We start from the raw sequence: 21,038 nt of genomic DNA on the forward strand, positions 1-21,038 counted from the left end.
ACACAGAAACAGCACTCACTACCTACAAGATGCAGAAGCAGGTCCCTTTGGTGCAGAAACCAAGTTGTCCGCAAGGGGACAAACCTTAGCTATCATGTTACAGTTTCTTTAAATATCACCGGGTTTTTTGTGTGCCTGCTGGCTTGCCTGTCTGTTTCCATTTTCTTCTTCATGTGCCAGATGTGATCTCGTTTAAATTATATGCAGGCAAAGTCCCAGTGCCTTTCAGAGACTTCCAGTCTTCTGTGAACCCTCGCCCAGTCAGTCAGTGCCAGCTTGCTGCTAAATGGACAAGGGTCTGTGATATGCACTCGGGGAAAAGTAAACACCCTCCACACAGGCCAAACAAGGTGACTGAGTCAAGTCTGACAGGTTTTATACTGGGATTTTTCCATGGCTCCCTTAGCATTATTGAGTGCTTACAGCTAGTATGTAATATATGTTTCTACGCTGACCACCTTCTCCTGCATTCTTTCTCACGATTCAGATTAAACCTTCACATGAAACGACAGCTTAGTTATTAGCAAACCTGTAACAGACACATCCCACTTCGCTTTTGAAGATGGAGCTTAAAGCTTACTACATCCAAAAGAGCTTGGATTAAAGTTTTCACATTAATTTTGCTCATAAAAACATCAATTGGATGTAAGCTAAATGACATACTGTTATTTTCTTTATTCATTCTTCTTAAAATAGTAAAAAAAAAAAAAAAAGAATCCTCAAGATAATTTTAAATCAAGACATTAACTAAAATCCTTGGAACTTTTGTTTATGAAAACCCATTCACAGTTTTACTGTAATGATACCCTTAATAAGCTTTTATGGTTATTATGCTAACCACAAAATCCTCCTGCATTGTGTTCTTTTTTTGCCACACTCAACCTTTGTCAAACAGTCCATATGCTGAACCAGATTCTCTTGAACCTTGGATGTGAACAGGATGAGACTCACAGCATTTCTACACTTCTCTCAAAGTCCTTTTCAAATATTGATGCCCTTGGGTGCAGGAAGTCCCCTTTGGCCAACAGGATCAACATTCCCAGCCTTGCTATTTTATAACTAATAATCTAAATGGTCCTAATATTATATCAGTTTATTCCAGGTTTGATGTTGTGGCCTTATACTTGTTCCCTGTGTCCTCCATCTATGTGATAAATTTTTTCAGGAGCAATTGTAACACTTTTGTCCATGTATTCCATGATTCCTTAATAACCATAGAAATAGCTGCTCCTGTCTCCCTATCCTATCACTTCTTAGAAGTTGTAGAAGTAACCTCTTTCATGGCTATTGGTTTAACTTCATGAAGAAGACACAAGAATTAAAAAAGAAAAGACCACATGCGGTTCTTTGTTAAACATATGACATTAGCTCCAGAATTTGAAATTGAAATGCAGCGTTTCACGATCAATTGCTCGGGTCTTTCAAACAAACTTGGCTTTCAAGCGAAAGCTTGTGATAGTGTGAGTGGGAACTCAGATTTCCTGAAATGTTTGTTTTGCCCTCATTTCACAAGGACAGGTATTGCTGTTTGTCCATGCCTGTATATGGTTGTTTCAATTCTGTTTTTCTTTTGTGTATGAAGAGGTATTTATTTGTTTTCCCCTTTTCACCAGTTTTACAGAATATGTCAGCTTTTTTCTTTTGCAGTTGGAGCCACAGATCTCACTTCCACTACTTCTATTTTTTTCTCCCTCACAACCCAGGATTTTCTGCACCTTAGTAATCAATCTCTGAGCACTGTTTTCATGCTGTGACTGTTAATGACCCCAGAACCAAGCAAGGGGGCCTTGATATTGCAAGTGCCAGCTAACTTTTGTCTTTTGCAGTCTTCGTATTTGGCACTGGGGATGCCATAGACCTAACTGACTTGCATTAATTCCAGCGACTATATAGACCAGTGAATGATTTTCAGTTGTGCCCTGATTTGTTCACCTAAGACATGACTTTTGGAATAGTGGTGTAAGGCTGGAGAATGCACCCGCAGGACCCCTGCACCTGAGCCCTTGGCTGGAGAGTGGAGCACGTGGAGTTCCTGTAGCCGAAGCTGCAGTTCTGGGGTCAGCAGTCGAGAGCGCAAGTGTCCTGGGTAAAGTCACAGCTCCTGGTTTGGGGGAGGGCATTTCGTCATCAGTTTTGAAGTAACAAGGCTTTTACCGCCTGTAAGTCATAATGGGAAACAAAAGAAACTGTTACAACTGTACTGCTGCCTCAAATTATTGACAAACGCTCACCTTAAAGAAGGAACCCTTGGCCGGGCGGTGGTGGCGCACGCCTTTAATCCCAGCACTCGGGAGGCAGAGGCAGGCGGATCTCTGTGAGTTCGAGACCAGCCTGGTCTATAAGAGCTAGTTCCAGGACAGGCTCTAAAGCTGCAGAGAAACCCTGTCTCGAAAAAAAAAAAAAAAAAGAAGGAAACCTTGATCAGCCTGATCAGCCTTTCTAAAAAATGAATAATAAAATCTACAAAAGGAGATAGTTTCTGAGTAAAATTAATGAAATATAGTTAAGTGAAGAGAATGTACTTTAGAAGTGTCAAGGAAACAGTTGAAGGAACTAATAAAAAGGCAAGAGGATGACTGAACTTCACAAAGGCAAAGGATGAGAGCAAAGTTAGTGATGGTAAAAGCTAAAGACAACAACAAAAGCATGCTGGGTCCACATCCAGTTGAGGGTCGTCGACAGACCCTCTTGCTCAATGCCACTGCACCTGGACAGAGCACAGGGGAGTGAGGTAGTTCTGCTCAGCTTGGGTTTGTGGTCCTCAGGGACACGGTTCAGTTATATATAGCTGCAAAGCTTCAGAATTTGCTAAAAAAAAAATATGAGCTTTATTATTCTCAGAACCAACTGACACATAGGAATGTTGGCCTTTACATGTTGCTCTGAGCTTTGCCCTTGAATTATGCTTTCGGTGTTATCTAAAGTCAGTTTTATTTTTCACAGATTTTGAAAGATAATTTGAGCATTGAAACAGTTTCATTTAAAAAAAATATATAGTAGGCCGATGAATATCCTGCTTTCCTCAGTCATTTAACATGTCCATGCTTTTAAAGAACCATTTTATTAGAAAGGATTTTATTTTATAAATATGGTGGTTTTCACTTTTTAAAGTTGTTACTTATGGAGGAAAGGTGAAATTTATTATCTGTACTCTTTTTCTAGGCTAGGTTCTGAAGCAAGGGATTGTAATGGCCCCAGAAAACAATACAGAATATGTGAGAATCCACCTTGTCCTGCAGGTTTGCCTGGATTCAGAGACTGGCAATGTCAGGCCTATAGTGTTAGAGCTTCGTACCCAAAGCATGCACTTCAGTGGCAGGCTGTCCTCGATGAAGGTATGATCCCCAGCTGGATGCAACTTCTTTAATAAACTTGCATTGTTCCACAAATAATCTAGTAGTGATTTGTAGACTTGTTTTTTTTTCTGACTTTTCTGGTATATAACAACCACAAAATTAAACATGTGTACATATATATATATATTATTCTGAACAATGACTATATACCTATTGGAATAACTAAAATAAAAATAAATTACAGAAAGGAAAATAAATGTTTCCTATCAGGGCCTAGGGATAGGGGTGGTGAGAAATGTGGCAAGAGGCACACCCATGAGCTGATGGAGTAACTCGGTGTCCTGACTGTGGCAGGGGTACAGCACCCATGCATTTGATCAAATGGCGCGGAGTAGCACACACAGTTAACAGTGGAATGCTTGCATTTTCCTCTATGTTTTACTGTAAGGACCAAGGGTCAGCCTTGGAGGATTCTAGCTGAGAAGTGGGTCTCCTGATGACCAGATGTACCAGATGTGTGCTTGTGTGGCCATGGAAAATGTGGCCGTGACTTCTCTGGATCCATCGTCCTGCCAGGGTTACCTTTTCTTCTCATTCCCAAGACGGAAGTGGCTTACCTAAGTCTGTGTGATTGCCCACACTCTGATGGCTCAGGGCTTCTTTAAGCTCAGTTCTCTCTGCTTAAGCACATGAGCATCAAAAGAAGGAAAAAAAAAAAGCCAGAACCGAAACACAATGGAGAGGTACAGATTACCACACAACATAACAAAAGGATTAGCCATCAGACTACCTCTAGCTTCTCACTGCCGCACACTGACGCTTAGCCCTATTCATCATTCCATCTGTTTTCTACCAAGTAGAAGGATTTCAATTCCTCTTTCCAAGGCTAGTCTCTCCAGCTGCATCCCTGATGCCACCCTTTCTTCCTTTCTTTACCTTACTGAACAGCTTGACTTTTGTTTATATATTTAAGTCTTGCTGTGTTAGGTGTTGTGATAAGTTCATTAAGATATGTAGGCCTCTCTCTCTCTCTCTCTCTCTCTCTCTCTCTCTCTCTCTCTCTCTCTCTCATACACACACACACACCACCGAAATTCTCTCTGATGCTCAGCCTACTAGAGATGTGCGCCCACTTTCTGACTTTACAGTCCCTTGCTTTCTTACCTCCAATATGGGCTTCCAGAACACAAATATTGATAATGTCCTTGAAGAGTCTCATGAAAATTAAGACTTGTATGGGATTTCCTCTCCTAGTTTTACTTGAAACATCAAACAGGTAACCCATCCTTGCATGTCTAAACACTTGTGTGCCTTGAATTCCATGTCCCAGCAGAAATCTGGCTTCTCTACTACTGTGTCCCTAGGTTGTTTCCTTCTGATTTATTAGAGATGCGCTCTACTTTTATGACATCTTCTTCCTGGTTTGACTGTCATTACCCCAGATCCTTCCAAGCATCCTGCAAGCATCACGTAATACCACAGTTTAGTTCACTTCTATTCCCTCTAATGTATATTCTGAATGTAGCAATAGGTATATATCAAACTTTTAATTAATTTTATTGCATAAAATATTTTAATATCTTCTAATTATAAAAGTAAAGTCGATCACCAGTCACCTTATCTCATTATTTGAGGGATATTCCCATTATCACTTCTAATTGGCTGAAGGAGTAATAGAAGGTACATTCATCTGAAACCTATTTACTCATGTGGAATAAATGAGCAGAACAGGTTTCCTTCAGATTAAAGGAAAATTAGTCAAAATGGGCATCAATGCAATTTTTAAAGAATTCACAGTGCGGGTGACTTATCAGGCAAAAGCCTGATGACCTGAATTTGGTCTCAACAACACATGTTCGAAGGAGACCTGTTCTTCACCTTCCACACACACACACACACACACACACACACACACACACCAAGAGTAAAGAATAATATTTAAAGTAAGTCATAATGACCGAAAGAAGGCCTGGCTTATAGCATCATTTTTGTCGTCAGTGCGTTATACCATTTGCACAATCAATAGATAATCATCTTAAAATTAAATTTACTTTGATATGATTCATAAAACAGAATATTGTACATTTTATATGGTACCATCAATATTTTTCTAATACTATGCATTGTTCAAATCAAATTGGACATACTTATTTCTTTGAACATTTACCATTTCTTTATGCTGAAACAGTCGACTGTTTTCTTCCTGTCTTAGGACATGTGTGGTACACTCTGTTGCCACATAGTCAGTCTCTGAGAGACAGTACACCAGAACTCCTTAGCATCCTTTGACAAATTTTTCTAATGCATATTGCCTGGTAATCACCATTCTATGCTCAACTTCTATGAGATCAACTTTTATATTCACATATGAGTGACATGTGTTATTTATCTTTCTCACCTGGATTATATATCGCATAGCATGATAATCTTAAATTCCATCCACATTTTCTGAAAAGTTCAGGACTTTATTATTTTTAGCATTATGGAGCATATTGTCCTTATCTACTCGGACATTAATACACAGTTTATTTGCATTTCTTGGTCATTATAAATACTGCTGCAATGATTTTGAATCTCCCTTTTCCGCACTGACTTAGTTTCCTTTGCTACATGCTTTAGAGTGGACATGCTAGATCATGTGGAATTTCATTCAGCCTTTCACTAAGCATCCTTACTACAGCCTTCAAACTAGTGTAAAATTCCCTTTTCTCTACATTCAACTCGATATGTGCCATCTTTAGACTTTTTGATAATGGTCCTTCTTACCAGGTGAGGTGGTATTTCATTGTGGTTTTGAAATGTGTATCTATAACCCCTTTGCAACATGGATCAATTGATTTCATCAGTCTGTTTGATTAATAAAATACATAGCAATAATTAGCTTTCATATGGCCCTATGGAAGAAAATTAAATATATGATTTCATAATTCCAAACTCTTGATAATACATGTTATCTTATAATATAGTGGTTTTATCTGGATTCTTTTGTGATACATAGCCATAGAAGGCTATCTGGGTATAGGATCTTACTGAGGTAACAAAGAGTCCTTGTTATAAAGAAAAGCAGTGTATGGCTTCAGTGTTCCTGTACCTATATCCTCCATTAATGCTGAAGCTCTGCTGCTGTCCAAGTACAAGGTGGACCTTGGAGAGGACTGTTTCTTTAAATCAAGTCATAGCCCCTGCCTGCCAAGTACTGGCTTGTTTCAGATCACCTTGGTGTCACAGTCTCCAGTGTATTCTCTAGGAAGAAAGAAAGAAAGATTGATGACCTCCATAAAGTTAAATTATGGAGATGGTATTGACAATATGTTACAAACGAGAAATACAGAGTTTTATTTTCATCAGACTCTTTGTGGGGAATGTGAGTGGGATTGTCACAAGGGCGAAGTCCTTCCAGCTCGTGTATCTGGTGTGCTTCTGTCTTCAATGAAAAGTCTAGAGAGAGAACTACGTACACCGCGTTTAAAGTGTTGCAGTCTGCATAGCGGCTTTTAAGTCCACAGATCTGACACAGTGAGCAGTCAGCGAGTAAGCACACTTCGCTTTGAGGTGTGAGAGCACACTGAACTGCTTTATTGCGGCTTCTAATGGCATCTTAAAGGAAAATTTCAAAACCATGCACATTAAAGGCCGTAGTCCAAGTCCCCCAAATTGTTCAGAGCAGCTTTCAGAAGCCACATGTGAAAATTGTTTAAAGTGCTTAGTTTTGAAGGATCATTTAGCTGTCTATCTTCTCTTTGCAAAGCGATGCCCCGTTCCATGCCTCTGGCTGTTATTTGGTGTTTATAGAATACCATCAGCACACGTGGAACTTTACTGAAGACACAAGAGCCGTGTCGAGGGCAGTAAACTATTTTCCATCCTATTTATACAAGTTTAATAAGCAGGAAAGGGCCGACTGGTGCTGAGCCAGGAGATTAGTAATGTAGCATGGAGGGTATTCCGAGGTTTCAGATTTGATTATCTGCACTGTTGGTGCCAGCAAGCACTACAGATCCTCTATAAAAGGCTTCAAAATAGAAACACGTATTAAAAAAACGATGCCACTTTTGAGTCTAAGAGGCAAGTATTTGAAATCCATCCCTCCTACTTCAAACTCAGACAGGCACTGAGGAAGGATGTTAGCCACTCAAGAATTCCTCGCCCTGGTTCAGGGGTTCCCACCCTGGACATGAGGCATGCTGACATGGTTTCTGAGTAGGTAGTGAAGGGGTTGAGTCCTGGTAACATCAGCCCATGTGCCTCCTATACAGTCAATCACTTGTTGCTTCTGAAAGCACAGAATACAGAGAATCTGATGGCCATTGCTTTTCCTGCTCTAGTAATTTTCTATTTGAGGATGTATGTTAAAAGTCAATGGATTGATGAGTCAATTTTCTTCTTTTATTGACTTTGTATATAGAAAAACCATGCGCCTTGTTTTGCTCTCCCGTTGGAAAGGAACAGTCTGTTCTTCTATCAGAAAAGGTGATGGATGGAACTTCCTGTGGATATCAGGGATTAGATATATGCGCTAATGGCAGGTGCCAGGTAAGATATTCCTGAAACGAGGTTCTACATGCTGAAGTGATCCATACCCTGGGTCTACGGGGGAACCGCATAACATGGTGAAAAGCTTTGGGTTGAGAGTCAGAAGAACTGGATGGTTCAGACTTGACTGGGATCATGAGTGAGATAAATTTAACTTGAAATGCCATGTCTCCAATTATATAAAGATGAGTGAGAACTAGGTGGCCCACAAATCCCATTGCCAGCTGAAAGAATCGTGACTTTAAGATATAGGTATAGATCTTATTTTTTTATTTATGGAATGATCTTTTGTGCTTTTTTAAATTTTAATTTCATCTTACATTTCAACCACAGTTTTCCCCCACTTCTCCTCCTGCTCCTCCTTCCCTACTCCCCCCAGCCTACCCTCCAACTTCAATCTCATTCCTAAAATTGGAACACTTACATGTCAGAACATTCCAGAAAAAAAATCAAACACTCCAGTTTTCCAGTTTTTTCCTCTCCCTGAGACATAAAAAAATCAGTCATGCTTATCATATTCAAATATTTACCAACATAATAGAATCAATCAATTTTCAAATGCATCCTCTATTTTTGATAGTAGTTGTTATATTTAGTTTGCTCTTAAAATGTTCATTGACATGAACTTGTGTGTGTTCTTTTGTAGTTAGAGGCTGCTTATTTGTTTCCCAGCTGCCCAGACCCAAAATAATCACAAAAAACTGTATTAATTAAAATACTGCTTGACCAATAGCTTATACCTATTTCTAGCTAAGTCATGTCTTAAATTAACCCAGTCCTATTATTTTATATTTTACCACAAGGCTTGTGGTTTATTTATTTTATTTTATTTTTGGTTTTTCGAGACAGGGTTTCTCTGCAGCTTTAGAGCCTGTCCTGGAGCTAGCTCTTGTAGACCAGGCTGGTCTCGAACTCACAGAGATCCGCCTGCCTCTGCCTCCTGAGTGCTGGGATTAAAGGCATGCGCCACCACCGCCAGGCAAGGCTTGTGGTTTATTGACAAGGTGGACTGCAGTGAGCGTCCTCCTTAGGCAGCTAAATGGCGCCTCCCTGACTCTGCCTTCTTTTGTCCTCTATCACTGCTTGGAATTCCTGCCTTGCTCTATTCTGCCCTGACGTAGGCCCAAGCATATTCTTTATTCAATAACCAATAAAAGCAACACATATGCTGAAGGACTTCCCACACCAGTTTTTCATCAGTCGACTGAGCATGAATAGCACAGTGGAAAGATCAAAAATTATAATGTAAATCTCCTCACAATTCTGACACTATCACAGGTTGTCTTAGCTGGAAGATTAATATGCAGGAAGTTCAATGTCAAGATTCTCTGTGGTCACTGTGAACATGGGGAGAGGACTGGGCACAGGGGAAATGTTGACCCCATAAGGACTTCTTAGGGGCTAGCTTTTCAGAGTTGTCACTTTGGGAGCTGAGAAAAGAGACCTTTCTATCTTCAGACATGTGTGTGTGTGTGTGTGTGTGTGTGTGTGTGTGTGTGTGTGGTCTGTGTACTAAGGCAGACCCTGGAAGTAAATGTGGTCTTAAGGACAATAGGGATTAGTTTGTTTGTGAGTTAGTTTGTTGCTATTTTTTCCAGGCAATTTCTGATGTGTTTTCTAGAAATGGGAGAGACGTGAGAGGATTCGCTGAGTGTAACTGCACTGCAGCTTCAGCATCTCTTGGGAAATCATGTTCTCGGGCAAATCATACACGTTATACGCACATGCACTAAGTGGTCTGCAAATTTACTTGTTAGAACAAACAAATTTGCAGTATGGCCAGTAAATTTGTTCCATATAATTCTCTGAAAATTGCATAAAGATTCCCTGAACCATACCACAGACAAAATACACAGGTGAACACACACAAGCTCTGCATGCGTCGATCCGTGACCCAATACATGCTATAGACTTAGAGTTAGAAACTGGGACCTCATACAACCTGAGTGTTCCAATGTCAACATTTTGCACTCTGCTACAATGTTGTAAACTGTAAAATTGGGCTGTGTGGTACTGTCACACACATCAACAGAACATGACTGTGGCTTGAAAAATCTCTACTGATGACTAACTTTATACATATTTTGCTTTCAGAATTATACATTATATAATTAAACTTGTAGTTTTATTTTATTGTGACATAGGGATCTGTCTGGTTAGCATATTTGTAAATGGATTTATTTGTAAAAATTAATACTGATAATTGTATGTGTTGGCTATAACAGCCCAAACAGCTCCAATCGTCACATCACGGTGTTATATATCCATGATATTTTATCGAACCTTGTGCTAGACAGTAAAAGTATGCCTACCAAAATTCTGCGCAAATTCTCCAATAAATCTGATTACTATAATTTCAGTAGAATTCTCTGAAATGGCATGTGACTTCTGTCTGCATCACAATCTATCAAGATTCATTTTTTTTTAATTAAAATGCATCATTTGGTCAAAGTATGATAAAAAAAACATGCAGAATTTTCTAAAAGCTCTCTGAAAACTGGGAATTTGAATAGCTTGCTTTGTTTATAAACTCAATGGTACAGTCACAATCCTGAGTTTGGAAACATGAATATGATGAATACAGAGATCCTAAAAGGGGTTTCATGGAGAAACCTGTTTAGCCCAATAAAGTTTCTGTTGCTGCAAAGATAAGGAAGGGTTGGCCTGGTCATCCAGCCATTTTCTCACCATCAACACACCAGGGGTGTTTAACACACCTACCACAGGTGAATGGGTATTGCCGTCCTGAGCCATTCATCTTCTGCTTCCAGGTTCATGTGCGTATACTGAGCCTCCCGGTTGTAAAACACAAAGACTGATTATCTTATGCATTTGATTATCTTATTTGCTATCCAGATAAGCTTTCGTCTCTATCCTACGTGTTTCCATTTAAACACAAAGGGCAGATTGTTTTCATAGCACCCAGGTGTTCCCGACTCCTGCTCTGTGACCGACCTCCACATATGTTGTATTTTAAGCACATCCTATGATAGCTACTTCTGAAATAAGCGTGCCTGGCTGACCAAAACCTTCCACTAAGCACTGCTCTATTCCTTGACGCTGCTGGGCCCTCTGAGGAAGGCATGCCTCCATAAGCAGCATTCACGTGTCTTTTGCTTTCTCTGCACATCCATCGCTACCTGTTTTTAATAATCCACGTGATTCCCAGATCCTAACGGTGTCAACACCAGTCACAAACAGATCCTTGATTTTGTTTCTAATTTTTGTATTTAAAATTTTCCCACATATAGGGGTCACTTGTCTTATTAATTATCAGTCTCTCTTTTGAACCTTTTCTATGGAGGAGGGTCTCTCTGTGGCTTTCATGAAGTATTGATAGATGACTTTTTCCTTGTTGTATGTATACTCAATTTGGGAAAATAGAATCATATCTCCTAGTATCAGTGGCAGGCAATATTTATTCAATAGAAAATAGCAAGTGTATTTGGTTTTAGTTTTCTGCAGATGGAATAGTTGTAGGAACAGGTAAAGATGAGCTTTTCAGCAACTCACACTTCCTTGTATCATCCAGTGTTGCGAGGTCCTGCACTCAATTCACTTAGGAAGCTAGGCCACCCATGCATTGGAATTCAGTCGCTCAGTAACATGAACATATGGGACCAGAACATAAGTCCTTCCATTTTCCTCAGTAATTTCATTTTCTTCAATAATTGTTTCATATTCCAAACTCTTTGGGATATCATTCAAAATTTAGTATAAGAAGAATACACTCGCCACTATCTACAATTTGGCCAATTTGCCAGTTTTATTATTTGACAAGAGTTTTGGGCATTATCTGCAGTCCAGAATGTGGGAGTTTGATCGTTTGCTTCTCAGGAACCTGAGTTTTAGAGATAAAGTTCATCCTAAACCAATGGTTTAATAAAGAGAGGAAGACAACAGCTCAACTTTTAAAAAAAGTATTTCAGTTTTCATTTTGTTAGTTTGTGAATTGCATGCAGGCATATAATGTATTTTGATCAAAATTCATGCCACCTTCCCTTCTCTCCAGTTCCTCCTTTATCCCACCTCCCATTTTTTTCCTTCCAGTTTCATATATTTTGTTTTAAACTCACGGCATTCACTTAGTGCTACCAGGGTGTACATGGGTGTAGAGTCATGTACTGGCAAATGGGCTGTATTTCTAACGAAAAGTTCTTCTCCCTTCCCAGGTATCCATCAGTAGTCCATAGCTCTTCATCTAGGGATGGCACTTCATGAGCATCTCTGCCACCTTTGCTGGGATTTTGTCTTGCTTGACTTTATAAACTCATACCTGCTATGAGTTAGCTTATGAAACTGCCCTGTCATGTCCTGAAAACACCTCTTTCCCTGGAATTATCCCTTCCGGTTCTCTACGTCTTCTCTTCTTTCTTGATTGTGGAGCCTTGTGAGGATGGCAAGAGGCCTTTTGGATTATGCACAAAAGTTGTATAGTTGAATTATATGATGGAGTTATTCTAGACATTTGAGGAATTTCCACACTGATTTCCATAGTACGTGTTTGCAGTTCTTCTAACAGTGAGTAAGTGCTCCTTTTCTACACATCCAATCTAGTGTTTTTGGTCATTTGTTTTTATGATCTTGGCCATTCTAACTGGAGCAAAATGAAATCTTAAAGTAGTTTTAACTTGAATTTCCCTGATGTTGCAACTCAGTCATTAGAGAACTATTGCTTAGTTTTTCTTAGTATTTAACTTTATGTTTTAAGTACTTCATATATTCTAGAATCTAATTCACTCTTGGATATATGATTGATATACTCAAAATTGGTTATTTCCTAATTTTCTGGCTGCCTCTTCATTTGATTGATTTTGTTCTTTGCTATGTAGAAAGTCTTTATTTAATGAGGATACATTTACTAATTGTTAGTCTTCATACTTATGTTTCCAGGCTCCTCTTCAGAAAGTCCTTTCCTGTATCTATCAGTTCAAGTGTATTCCCAGTTTCTCCTCTACCAGAAATTATATTGAGATTGCTGGCCGGGCGGTGGTGGCACACACCTTTAATCCCAGCACTCGGGAGGCAGAGGCAGGCGGATCTCTGAGTTCGAGGCCAGCCTGGTCTACAAGAGCTAGTTCCAGGACAGGCTCTAGAAACTACAGGGAAACCCTGTCTCGAAAAACCAAAAAAAAAAAAAAAAAAAAGAGCTAGTTCCAGGACAGGCTCTAGAAACTAGAAACTACAGGGAAACCCTGTCTCGAAACCCCCACCCCCCCCAAAAAAAGAAAAAAAGAGATTGTTGACCCTCTTGTGGTTGAGTTAGGTGGAGAGATGAGGATTTACTTACTTCATTCTATGTGTAGTTATCCAGGTGAATAAGAGCCATTTGTTGAAGGCACTGTCTTCCCTCCAATGTGAATTCTTGGCTTTTTTGTATGAGTGTATGTAGGAGTGTGAATTATATCTAAGTAATCAGTTTTATTTCATTGTTCAATGCATCTGTTTTGATGCTAACCCCACGCTCTTTTGATTGCTACAACTCTGTAGTATGTCTTGAAATTGGGGATTGTAATACCTCAGCAGCATTTTTGTTCCTTTGGTTTCTTTGTCTATTCTGGGTCTTTTGTGTTTTCATATACATTTTAAGGTTGTGTTTTTATTATCTGTGAAGAATTGCATTAGAATTTTAATGGAGACAGTACTGAATCTATAGATTGTCTTTGGTAGGATGACCATTGTCACAATATTGATCCTACCAATTCATGAATGTATTTTTCTGGTATACACCTCAATTTCTTTCCTTATAGTCCCAAACTATTCATTTTATAGGTCTTTCACTTTCACGGTTAGATTTAATACAAGATATTGTTTGAGGTATGTAGAAGGCTGCCTGTTTTGTGTATAATTTTTCATCCTGCTGCTTTTTCTGAGCATGTTTATCAACTGTAGGAGTTTTAGGAGTTAGTGTAATGCTGGCTTTGTAAAAAGAATTTGGAAGCAGCCTTTACTCTTCTATTTTATGGAACAGTCTGAGAAACATCAGCTTCAGTTCTTCCTTAAAGGTCTGTTAGAACTGTGCAATAAATCCACTTACGCCTGGGCTAGTTTGGGTTTGAAGGATTTTTATTGCAGACTCAACCTTGCTATTCATGATGGATTTATTTAAATATTTATGTCTTCCTGGATTACTTCGGCATGTCAGAAGCATTAGGAAACTCCTCCTCTATTTCTTTAGACTTTCCAGTTTTGTGGAATTGAAGTTTTGTAAGTTTTTTCTTCTCAACCTCCGTATTTCAGTGGTGTCTATTGTAATATCTCATTTATAACCTCTAATTTTATTAACTTGGGTCTTCTTTCTTTTTTGCTAATCTTGCTAACGTTTTGTCAGACTTGTTTATCCATTCAAAGAACCAGATCTTCCTTTAATTGTTTTTTTTCTTCAATCTTATTTCATTAATTTCTGCTTTGATCTTGATCATTTCTCCCTGCTTACTATTTGGGGTATTTGTTTTGATTTTGGTTTTCCAAGGCCATAGAGGACATTGCTTAGTTGTTTATTTCAGTTTTGATGTAAGCACTTTCCTCTTAGGACTGTTTTTGTTATACCCTATTGATTTAAATATGTTGCATTTTCATATTTTATTCTACTCTAGTTAAGTTTTAACTTTCTCTTTTTATTTTTTGATTAATCCAACAGCATATATATATATATATATATATATATATATATATATATAGAGAGAGAGAGAGAGAGAGAGAGAGAGAGAGAGAGTAGGTGGAGTGTGGAGTCAAAGAGATGCCATGTAGCTGCAGAAGGAGACAGATGCTGGGCAGAACCTTAGAGGTCAACCACAAGCCTTGTGGTAAAACACAAAATAATAGGAATGGGTTAATTTAAAATGTAAGAGTTAGTTCATAAGAAGCCTGAGCTAGTAGGTCAAGCAGTGTTATAATTAATGTAGTTTCTGTGTGATTATTTTGGGTCTGGAAAGCTGGTAAGGAACAAGCGGTCACGGCCTACAATCTGGGGTGTGGAGGTGTGCAAAAAAGCAGTAGAGATAAGTGACATCGTACGTCGAATGGATAAAACATTCGCCCAAACACTAGAGAATAATGCTTATCTCAGTAGCTCAGTTGAAACCTTCAACAAAACAGAGCATATAGTGGAACATAAAAATAAACCATCTCTCAACAAATATAGGGAACAAATAATTCTTTATATCTTATTTAATCTCAATAAAGTAAAAGTTGATATAGTAAATGTAATAAAAATCACTGAAAGTATATAGTCATGGAGATTTAACAACACTATTGGATTAATCAAAAATAAAAAGAGAAAGTTATAACTAAACTATTACAATAGACACCACTGAATTCCAGAGGTTGAGAAGAACACACAAAACTTCAACTCCACAAACTGACAGTGGGGCTCTGTTGCCAAAGACAACAACCATACAACCCACTGTATAACATAGAGAAGTAGAACTGGGGCCTATATGGAGCCCGTTTCCCTATATACTAGTGTCTTTGTTATGGGAAGGTACTCCGCAGGTACTTTCCAGGGAGAAATTTAAGTACCAACACAGCCACAAAACCTCCAACCTACAATCTCTCTCTCTCTCTCTCTCTCTCTCTCTCTCTCTCTCTCTCTCTCTCTCTCTCTCTCTCTCTCTCTCTTTCTCGATAATTTCTTTAGTGTCCCATAGTTAGTATATGCTATGTTCCTGAATGTTTTTCAATTTAGCATTTTTCTTTGATTGTGTGATCCAATTCTTTTACCTTGTCTTCAAACCCCAATATGATCCATTCTATTGGTAAGGTTTTCTTCTGAGTTTTTATTTGGCTTACTGAAATTTTCATTTAAAGTTATCTTTGGTTTGTGTTTTATTCATAATCTCTATCCCTTTATTAAAATGCATTTTACGTATCTAATTGTTTTCTTTTATTCACTATTTTTATTTTCATGGTCTTCCTTCTGACATTTATTCATATCCTCTTTGCATCTGTCAATATATCCCCCAACTGCCATTTTAAAATAATTGTCTTCTGCACCATGCCAGTTCCTTTTCTCAGGGAATATTAATATTAGAATCCTAATTTTTTGGAGGGAATATATTTTCTTGGGTGTTTGCTTTTGTGATTTTGTTATGGGACCCAGGTATCTGAGTTACATCATTGATAACATATTTTGTTATGGATATCCCTTCCAACATTGGTAGAGTGGACATTTAAATCTCAGTTTGCTGTGATTCAGATTTGTCACAGTTTAGACTGACTGGTTGATACTTCATTTTCAGTCTTTGGTCCACTCAGAGTTGGTGTGCATCTGGAGTATCAGATGTGGTTCTAGGCTAGCTATAGTTGGTGTAACTTATGAGTACAGGAACCAACCTTACATGGAATCATCAGGTGCTCACTGAGGATTCCCAGAAATGTGAAGAAGGCTCACAGTCACAGGTTTCAACTGGTGGTTCACAGGTAGCAGGGGCTAGGGGTGTGTGAGTGTGTGTGTGTGTGTGTGTGTGTGTGTGTGTGTGTGTGTCAGGGGGTGGGGAGATACCTGTAGAAGCAGTATGGAAGTCATGACTGCTCCCCCGGTGCTGTAAAAGTGGCAGGGTGGAGGGTAACTATCTGAGGGAGATCCATAGGACCCCAGGGCCTCAGGCAGTGTTGTGGAGTCTGCTACCTGGGGGCAGTGCACAGAAGTGCGTGTGGCCCTTTATAGCCAAGGCTGCAGGCCCAGGAGAATACTTCAACTTTTGATATATGCCCTTCTTTTCTTGCAGAAAGCTGGTTGTGATGGTTTACTGGGGTCTCTTGCCAGGGAAGATCATTGTGGCGTATGCAACGGCAATGGAAAATCATGCAAAGTCATTAAAGGCGACTTTAATCACACCAGAGGGGCAGGTAACTGTTTTTTCATATTAATAAACTGTAGTGTTTTGTGGAAAAAATTAGATTAAATTTGATTTAGAAATCGCAGTTTTCATTCTGCTGAAGACATTTTCAGTGATTTTTGTGATGACATACAATATGTATGGTATGAGCCAGAAACTTGAACGCGCTTTTTTTCTCAATAATGAAAACATGAAGTCATGTGTTGTGAATTCTGGAAGTCAGAGCAGGAAGAGAGTAATCTAATTTGCATCAGCTTATGTTACCAGGCTTCTAGAATGCTTATTAAACAATGAAAAGCATGTCTAACAAAAATTGCGATCTGCAACAGCTTAAAGCAACCATTGAGAATATTAGTATGCAGGCTTTCAGCTTTCCTTTCTCTTGTTGATAATGCTATTACTAAATTTTACGGGGAATATTTTTGAAAGTTGAAATTTGAAACAATAGTATAATGTGGTGCAAATCAGAATTGGGTGTACAGACATGGGGAAATAACAAATACATTATAGTAAGAGCCCCTACTGTCTTCTTTTTTATAATTTATTTTATTTTTTAAAAAAGGAAACAAACCTTCTTTTTTATTTTACATACCAATCTCAGTTTCCACTTCTTCTCCTCCTCCTATCTCTCTACCTACTCTCGACCCTCCGGACTGTCTTCTTTCTTTTCTGTAAACAGGAGATAAGAGGGTGGAATGGATATAAAGGTTCTTTCGAGAGTGGGTTAAAGTTCCTCACCATAGAAAGTGACAGTATCTCCATTGAATTATCATAGCCCCCAAGTATTGTATACATACATACACACACACACACATATACACAAGATTCATATATATATATATATGTATATAAACACACATATATATGTATAAACACATAGATACACACTCATGTAATACACGTATGAATAGACACACATACATCACTACATATCAACTTCTCAAGCTTTCTGGGTAAAGCACATATTTTCTGGGCTTCATCAGCTTTTTTCCTGGACATGTTATCAATTGGGCCATCATTAATGACAATTTTCATTTTAAAAGATGCCTTTTATTATTTCTTTAGGTATATGTATGAATCTTAGTGTAACTTTCTGCATATGTTATGTGTGTGAGGATGTCAACAGAGGCCAGAAGAGGGTGTTTGACTGCCTGAAGCTGGAGAGTTACAGGCAGTTGGAAGGTGTGAAAGGGTGCTGGGATCCAGGCTTGGATCCTTTGAAAGAGCAAGCAAGTGCTTTTAAGTTCTGAATCATCCCTCCAGCCTCTATTTGTGATTATTTTCACCACCACCATTTGTGTGCTTGCATTAAACTTTAGCTTAAGTTCTCTAGTTAAAAATAAATTCTGATGATAAAATATAAAGTAGCTATATTGTGAAGAACAATCAACTTATGTTGGACAATCAAAGAAAACTGGAGTCTTTCCAAGTGAGTGAGTCATTTTGGAAGGCAAGTCAGTTGAACCTCTGTGAGGTTAATTGTGGCTGTTTGTTTTGCTTTGCCCTAACAGAATAAAATAAGCAATGGAATCTTCTAGCACCCATTTAGGAGAGACAAGATACACTTAGCTGAAACAGAGTCTCAACCCTTCAGCTAAAAAATGTTAATGAATAACCTGCCAACCCTTCCCACAGTTGTGACTAGAGAAGGTTTTATGATACAGAAGTACAGCCATGATCTGAAAGGCCAAGGACATAGCACACACTCTGTTCTTAAAGAACATTGACACAGTTGGTATACATGTGGCCCATGCTCTGGGGAATGCCAACGCACACTGAGCTTGGAGCTCTTTATTTGGTGGTAATAATGCTTCAGTTTCCCCCCAGAAATACCACTGAAAGTTCTGTGTCACCTTTCATTCTGACTGCCGTTATGCAGATAGATTTTTTTTTCTATTATTTGCTCTCATACCCTTTTTGTGTCAGTGCCATATTAAAACCTGTTATATAAACCGCTGAGACCTAAACTGTTAGGAATACCCCTGCTTGATGACCTTGTCTGTTTCCCAGGGTCACGTCCCAAGTACCTTTCTTCCTTTTCTGAATTAAGGAATAAGTTTCTAACAGTTACTTAGCTGACTGTTTCTTACAGGAACACAAACTTTTGCAAATGGGGATCTAACCCCCATCATCACAAGCAATCGATTGCTATCTGTTTAGTTAATTTAGTTTTAATTGATATTGAAGCATTATAAATATTGAAGCATTGCATTACCTAGAAATTTATGTTGTTGTTGAACTGAGCAAATTCTCACCAAACTAGATCCTGCTCTCTTGATTTCCTTGCATAAAAGACAACCACATTATCCCATTTGTCTGTTATTTGTTTCCGATCAATTATTTTCAGTTGATTGAGAAAAAAAGAGATGACTTTCAGTCAATCTTCAACTTCAGAATTTTTTTTTCCATTGTACCATCTTCCTTTCTCAGCCTTGACCATTCCTGATGTTTATCCTTCATCTCCAGTCAAGCCCTTCATGAATGCATCTCAGTTAATCACACGTTGCTTCTGCATGAAACGCTTCCAAACCAGATTCTATGAAGTCCCTCACCGAGTTTAGCAGATCCAAAGTGATTTGTTTATTCCCTTGGATACTTAGTGAAACTTTCCATAATAGATTGAGCTGTCTCCATCTTTTCTTTCCATCAGATTTAAATTATCCAAGAGCTACTAATACTACCACTTACCTCACACTCTTCTGTATTAACAAAAAAAGAAATCCCTTTTCTTCCTATACTCATTCCCCTAAGACAATTTGAACACTTATCTTTTTGGAGAAAGTGCCCTTGACTTGTATGGTGGTTTCTTTGCTCTGGATGATGCCAGAGTTTTCAAATGTGAGTCGTATACACATACTTCTAAAAAGAATAGCAGTGAATTGCTAAGCAATTTGTGTTCAAAAACAGGCAGTGACTTTAAAACTCTAGTTTATATTATTGAACAGAGAGCTAGCCAGAATGTTTCATGTTATATTTCAACTTAATTTTTTAATTTATTTAACTCCTACCTTAACTGTACAACTTACCTTATTTTTATGCCAAAATACCCACTAACTTTGAGTCTATTGTCATTGCTATTTTGTCTGTGTGACGTAATGCCAGTGCTTTCCGGTTGGAACTGCAGCAAGTAATTGGATGCTACTGAAAATGGGCAATTCAGTGAGAAATTAGATAAACAGTGTCTTGGATCAAAGTCTTGATTGTAAAAAGTCACATGCCCAGGAACTGGGGAGATGTCTTAGTTGGTAAACTGCTCAGCATGAGGACCGGAGTTCAAACCCTTAATCTGTAGGAAAAAGAAAAGAAAAGGAAAAAAAAAAATCCAAGCAGGACCTTGAGTATTTGGAGACAGGGCATCCCTGGGGCTTGATGGCCAGCCAGTCAGTCTTCCTGGACCAGTGAGCTCCAGGCTTAATGAATGAACTCATCTCAAAACAATAAGGTAAAGAATGATTGAGGAAGATACTTGAGGTCAACCTTTGACCTATGCATGTAGGAGCATGTACACACACACACACACACACACACACCCCACATGCCTTTATTTTATCCTTGCCACCAAATGGACTACACATTACTTTATATTAATGCTGATTAATTATTTTTTTAAGAAGTATAATAATTTATATACAGGAGAAAACTTCAAAATAATTTTTTTCTTTTAAATGTGCAAGTCAGATTTTAGTTAGATACATGAATTTGCACAGAATGTTTAAAAAGAATGTTAATTTTAGAAAAATTATTAAGCCCAAACTAGGCTTCTTTATCCCTATTCTTCACAAAGTGGAGCTCAATTCCTCCTTTTCCTGCATAGTCTCTCATTTTACCCAGTCTTGGCTTACTTTCTTTCAACGACCACCTCCATAACCATGGCTGGAAAATATTTTCTGAGATCACTCAATTGTGCCTTTTGTTGATCTTTGTGACACCTGCAGAGGTGACAGCAGCCCTCTTGCTATGGACCTACAGCTCACTTACTTCTCCCCAGCTCCACTGTCTAATCTTTTGTTCATCTTCCAGGACATCTTGTTCTCTCTTCCTGTGCTCAGTTGCTTCAGGGAATGGTCCAGGCCAATTGTATCATCTCCAGTGTTTTACTTTCTCTCATTTTTCTAGCTTGAAGAGTTCCCAGGGCAAAATTCACTGGGGTGATTTTGCTTTGTCCTGCTGTGTCTCTGGAGAGGTTATGCCATTGGGTTTCTTCCTTTCCTCATGGAACTTCATGTAGAACAATTACCTTCTTGCCTTCTCAGTCGAGTGCTGTGCTCAGTCTTTCCAAGAATCTTCTCCTGAAATCACAGCAACTTTATAATGAGGCATTTTCCCTCCACAGCCTTTGGACCATGGTAGCAGTAACTAAAACCAAAGG

At 38.6% G+C, this 21,038-nt stretch overlaps 1 protein-coding gene across 1 annotated transcript in view; it reads left to right on the top strand.

Annotated features, from left to right (window-relative positions):
- The window catches only part of Adamts19 (ADAM metallopeptidase with thrombospondin type 1 motif 19), a 171,913-nt gene that overhangs the window by 104,416 nt on the left and 46,459 nt on the right, over window positions 1-21,038 (top strand). The window contains 4 exon segments of the mRNA XM_038331546.1: window positions 1,956-2,086; window positions 3,163-3,335; window positions 7,702-7,829; window positions 16,559-16,679. Coding sequence (XP_038187474.1) covers window positions 1,956-2,086; window positions 3,163-3,335; window positions 7,702-7,829; window positions 16,559-16,679 — 553 coding nt within the window.

Source organism: Arvicola amphibius, chromosome 5, assembly GCF_903992535.2.
Source record: "Arvicola amphibius chromosome 5, mArvAmp1.2, whole genome shotgun sequence".
Taxonomy (NCBI): Eukaryota; Metazoa; Chordata; class Mammalia; order Rodentia; family Cricetidae; genus Arvicola; species Arvicola amphibius.